Below are 5,899 nucleotides of genomic sequence, written 5' to 3' on the forward strand. Positions count from 1 at the left end.
TTGTTGATTCCCAGGACAAATTACATCTAAATTTGCATACCATTGCGAAGCTTGGAAAATAAGGTTTCCAAAATTAGTATGCTAATGGTACAATGACTGTACAAATTCTTCACAAAATTTATTTGACTGAAAATACACAATGTTACCTTTTCTGCTAGCTGACAGCATGGAGGCAAATTACTCACACATGTAAACAATATTCATACAATATTGTAGTTAATTATATATATATATATATATATAAAACATATAATATTCAACATCAACTTAATAAGGAATAAGGGGGTTGGAAGGTTGAATAATTCATGATTTTGCGAAACTGAAGGTTTCAGCTTCAGGGATTATTGATAGGCAATCTATAAATTTGTTGTTTTTTTTTTTTATATGTCATATTGTAAAAAAGTAAATATGGGTGGATATATAACCTTTTCCATTTTGTCACCAAAGTAAGGAATATGTAGTTTGTGCAAAATAACTCAAGTTGAAGATTTCGCATATTGGAATATTTTTAGTATTTAGTGGAGTCAGAATTGTGTATTCCCGATACTGTTTCGGTTACAACATCCCTATTTATTTTATCTATTTTAGACGTTTTGTCGTTTATTAAATCTTATCAAGATTCAATGAGAACAAGTCTACAGTTTTTGCATTGGACAGACTGACCAATACAAAGTGTGTGTGTAAGTGTGTTTAATATGCATGATAAGCAACATCCAATAGTTATTGATGTCTTTCATCATACCTGAAAACATGAGTTTTTCATCAAATAATTTGTTTACGAAATGACCTTGAAATACCTTCTGAAACAATACTAAAGAATCAAAACAGAATAACAATCAAGGATTCCAAGAACATTAGCAAACAATTGGAAACGGAAGAAATTAAATGGTCAACATATAATATAAAGACATCAGAAAACGTAAAATAACAATGTTCATTTAATTTAAGGATAAGGAAGTGAAATGCGGTAAGCGTCAAATTTTGTAGGTTGGTTGCCAGTCCGACTTTATTTCGTTTAATCAAATTGTGATGACCACCATTAAAATTTGTAGTGATGCCATTTACAAAACCAGATGATATATTTGTGTTTATTAAATAAGGGTAACAACAAAATTACCGATCAATAATCTGATCAATAATCACGTCAATTCCAAATTCAGTGTGCAAATCAGTGTACAAACCATAAACAGCCAGAAATTATACCGTTATGTTTAATAAAAGCTGAAAAGAATTCTATATTTCAATAAACAAAACGAAGATAACTTTATCAATTTATTTTGACAATAATAAAAACATTACAAAAAATAATGACACAATATCCAACTAACAACTTCTCTACCTCTCTAAAACAAACTATAAAAGCATATTAGGTCAATGCATTCTACTGTGCAATATGAGGTGTTTACTCAAAGTTCAAAATATAAGTATGACACTTATTGGACATTTACTCTTAATATTAAAGTTTCATGTCTTTAATCATTGTTATTGACTTATATAAGTATTCTAATATATAACACCCGTTGTATCGTTGAATTATACCGGCTAGTAGGATTATCAAACTGTTTCTCTAATTAGAGTGGCATACTTTGTCTCAGCTGTCCATTGAATTCTAGCGTCAACACATAACCTATTTGTTTAGCTCATAGTAGTAACTGTTCGTTGTATCTAGACGTACATGCTATTCAATTAATCATTCAATCAATTATAAAAAATCCGAAGAATAAAATGATTTTTTTTTTAAAAAGTAAGCAAGGGAACCACGATTCTAGCGGAAACCAAAGGCATGTTATCCAGGGACAAAGACCAGACATGGAAAGCAGACACAAACAACAAGGAACATTAAATAACCAAAATAATACATACAAAAAAAAAAGTAATTCAGCAAATTCTGTCCTAAAGATAAATGATACCATTGGTATAAATCGTACCTAATCTAATCTAATCTGAGTTGATAGTGTTGCTGACATATCGCCAACTGAAACATAGTAACGCATAGCATCACATGCTAAATGTATTATTTAATCGGTGTGTTTTGATGGATGAGCGGAAATATGAATTAATATAATTTTAACGTTACTACTAACAATACTCATCTTATCCGAACAACGTATTGTGCCTATGCGTTATTTTGTCAGAGTTCTACGTACTCCAATTAAGAAATTCCACGATCATCTTTCACGTGGAAAGAGAAATGTATTATTTGCTTTTTAGGAATGTTTACCATAGGATTTTTTTTTCTTTACAATTTAAACAAAATAACGACAATCGATGTAAATTAAATAGTCAGGTAAATGCGTCCGCTGGTACAGATATACTTTAAAATATGGAAGATTTGATTTATATTGTAAGGACAGCAAAGGCAATGGACGACAAAAGACCTATTATGTTAACATTAGTCAATGATGGTTATTACCCACTAGCCTTTAATTGGTTATGTCATAAAAAACAATGGATATTCATTCACAAGTGAGTATTTTTCCTTGCTTTAATCATTGCACTTTAGTGTTTTCAGTTCTCTTTATATGTGCATTATCAAGAGCAACAACGATGAATGCAAAACCTTAAAGAGGTGTAAAGACAAATGCAAATATCAAACGATTACAAAACATTGAAAGAGTAATCAAGGGAACCAAGGTTACAGCGGTAATCAAAAGAAAGAATGTAATCCAGGGATAAAGATCAGACATGGAAAACAGACATTCACAACAAACAACATAGAGTAACTTAAATCATACATACAAAGTATCAAAAGCAAATGAGCAACTCGGACTCCACTTAAAATTGGGAGCATGGACCAGATGCACCGGTAGGGTAAGCGTCCTCTGCTTTTCTAGAAACACTCGCCGATTAAAATTATTGTTTAACAAACTAAAAATGACAATATTAGTATCAGGTTGGTGGTTGAGACACTCATATTTCAGTCAAAAATCTTCACTATCCATAAAAGGTTATGACCAAATAACTTGTAACCATCAGAAGCAAGGTGAATTAGAATCTACTTGTAAGCAATGCGCTGACCTGACTGAGAATTGGAGTGAAATGTAACAAAATACCGACAACATAAATGAGCTTACCCAGTCTGTAAAATCCAATGGAAAGAACAAAAACCCATTTAAGTTGCTACCATATGAGAAACAAGCCCTAAACCACCGACACCTTGTTTATCAAAATATTGGAATTCATTTCAAGATTTGGTGTTCCACTGGAGGTTCATACAGACGAAGGAACCAATTTTGAAAGTGATTTCTTTGAATTTGTTTGCAATTTACTAGATATAACCAAAACACGAACAACTCGATACCACCCAGCTTCCAAAGTATGATTGAGAGGTTCAATAGAACCCTCAGAGGCATGATAAAAAGGTTATTAAAGCTACCGATTGGGATATCTAGATAAACCTTCTATTATCAGCCTATCGTAACGCACCACGCCAAGCAACTATTCGCCAAATTATATGATATTTGGCAGAGAGATCAGCCTACCTGCAGATTCATTATTCCCACTTCCTGTTCAATCAACAGATGGAAATGAAACTACAGCAACCACAGCCTATACAGAAAAGCTCTGTCAATCTTTTAAGAACACATATGATATTGCAAAACACCATCTAAAGAAGAACATTGAGAGAGCGACAAAAGCCAATGACACTAGACTGACAAAACACCAATATATAACCGACTGTCTTGTGTACAGGTTTGACATACGTTCAAATCTCCTTTAATTGGTCACTATCTAGTTAAAAAAAGGTCCTCAGTCCTGCTGTATATTAGATTCGCCATATGTCAAGAAAGGAAGTCGTTCATTATGATCGCCTTCAACCATTCAACGGAGACATATCTGACTGGCCTAAGGCAAAAGACCAATAAATAATTTCACATAAATACAGCATAAACAATTAAAAATAACATTTGACCAGATTCCAAATATCCTTCATTGTTTCAGAATGCCAACTGAAACCTACCATTGCTCTAAGTGTACCTATTCAGGATCAAAATTCAAAAGTATAAAACACAGATACCAGACCATCAAGTTCTATATATTTGTAACAAGTGCCATTTCAAAGCTCCAACAGAATGTAAATAGAAACACCATGCAGAATCAATGTTGGCTCTAGCTCATGAGAAACACACCTGTTCATACAGCAAAGGCCCATATAGAGTAGCTGTTGGTGTAGGTAAAGACATTTTCAGAAAAAATTCCCCAGCAGTATCAGGAAAACAAAATTCCAAAAAGTCTAAACCTAAGTCTGCTAAGAAACAAAATTTAGAAGAACCAGAAGGAGAGGAACACATTGTGCCTCATTATGAAGAAATCATCGATGCGAAAATTGTGGAGGAAGTTTTCGTAGACAAAGAGAACCAAGACTTAATCAAACTCAGGAAAGAGTTTGAAAAAGAAAAAGAATGAATTAAAAAAGTTGGATTAACTTGAATTGAATGATCCTCATATTAAAAGATCTAGCTTAACAATGTGCCAACTTTTGGATCATATCAGTTATAAAGTTAGCCTCATGAGATTGAAAGAATGGGTCACCAAGTAGAAAAGTACAATAGGTCCCAATTGGAACGCCTACTATTTGCTAAAAACGCGTCCATCACACTGAACACATATGTTTTTTTTGTTTTATTTTTTGTTTTGTTTTCTGTTTGTTTTCTGTGTTTTTGGGGTATATTTGAAAGATAATTTCAAGATAAGATGCGTTTATGTTGGTGTTTCTTCTTTTTTGGAGTGTAAAATGTTTTAGACCGGACTTCAACTGAGTATTGGGAATAGAACTACAAAGAATTGAAAAAAAAAACAAAAACAAAAAAACAAAAAACAAAAAATCATAGGTTTAATGCAATTGTATTCTGATAATGATTTTCATATCACAACTCATATGTTATGACAGAGCTTGCCAAAACTTGTTCATATCACAACTCATACGTTATTACAATTATACGTTATACGTTATTGTCGAAACTACGCAGACTTTTTGTATTACGCTAGAAGTCCTACAAATAAGCTTCTGGAACAGGGTTATGTTGCTACGAGATTGAAGTCATCTCTACCAAAGTTTATCGTCGTCATCTTGAACTCGTGGATTGTTATGATGTATCCATCAGCTCCATGAAAACTGATTTATTCAACGAGTCATAGTTTGCCTTTCCTCGTTTGTCTACCCCGGAATTGACTTTTTATGAACAACTCTGCGGGTGTTTCTAGAAAAAGCAGAGGACGCTTACCCTACCGGTGCACCTGGTCCATGCTCCCAGTTTTTAGTGGAGTTCGAGTTGCTCATTTACTTTTATTACTTTGTATGTATGATTTTAGTTACTTTATGTTTTTTGTTGTGTGTGTCGGTTTTCCATGTCTGGTCTTTGTCCCTGGATTACATTCTTTTGATTACCGCTATAACCTTGGTTCCCTTGATTACTCTTTCAATAGGTGGTTTCTGGAAGATTTGTCAGGATCCACATTGAATTAATACCTCTACGGGAGTAACAAATGATATGGTAGAATTGGAGACCCTCTTTGACAGCTGTGAGTATAAAATTCATTTGTTTAAATGTTTGGTGGTACAATTTGTAAGTCCAGCTATGTAGCGTTTTTGTGTGGATTTTTGTTAAGTTTAGAAAGGGCAGAAATGGGTTCGAATCCCGCTGAAATAAATACAAAATCTATGGTACACCAAAAGTCTGGAATCGATGCAAATCTGTAAATGTGGTCGCTTCCTCAGCGGGATTTGAACCTTTAAGATAAATGAGTGTGTATGACTGCTCATTGCATACTCAAGTGACTATTTGCGGCGTATAAGATTTTTTTGTTGATAGTAAAACATTAATACTAGAGCCTTGATATATTGATCTTCGTGTAGAGATATAACTCAAAACGTTGACAAACACTGTAAGAAAAGTAA

The 5,899-nt window shown here is 33.3% G+C and overlaps 1 protein-coding gene across 2 annotated transcripts; it reads left to right on the forward strand.

The window, feature by feature from the left end:
* The first annotated feature begins 214 nt into the window (after window positions 1-214).
* On the forward strand, window positions 215-4,704 carry LOC148596417 (uncharacterized). Of its 2 annotated transcripts, XM_088564574.1 has the most exons (3): window positions 215-680; window positions 2,355-2,466; window positions 3,190-4,704. In XM_088564574.1, the coding sequence occupies exon 3, from the start codon at window positions 4,102-4,104 to the stop codon at window positions 4,405-4,407; it is 306 nt and encodes a 101-aa protein (XP_088420700.1). In that variant the 5' UTR covers window positions 215-680; window positions 2,355-2,466; window positions 3,190-4,101; the 3' UTR covers window positions 4,408-4,704. The 2 variants fall into 2 exon arrangements, with proteins under 2 accessions (XP_088420700.1, XP_088420701.1); XM_088564575.1 differs by lacking the exon at window positions 2,355-2,466 and having other exon boundaries at window positions 220-680; window positions 3,943-4,704.
* The last annotated feature ends 1,195 nt before the right edge of the window (window positions 4,705-5,899 follow it).

The sequence above is a fragment of the Perna viridis genome, unplaced genomic scaffold, assembly GCF_037379345.1.
Source record: "Perna viridis isolate PV_CMFRI_1.1 ecotype Kerala unplaced genomic scaffold, ASM3737934v1 SUPER_16.27, whole genome shotgun sequence".
Lineage (NCBI taxonomy): Eukaryota > Metazoa > Mollusca > Bivalvia > Mytilida > Mytilidae > Perna > Perna viridis.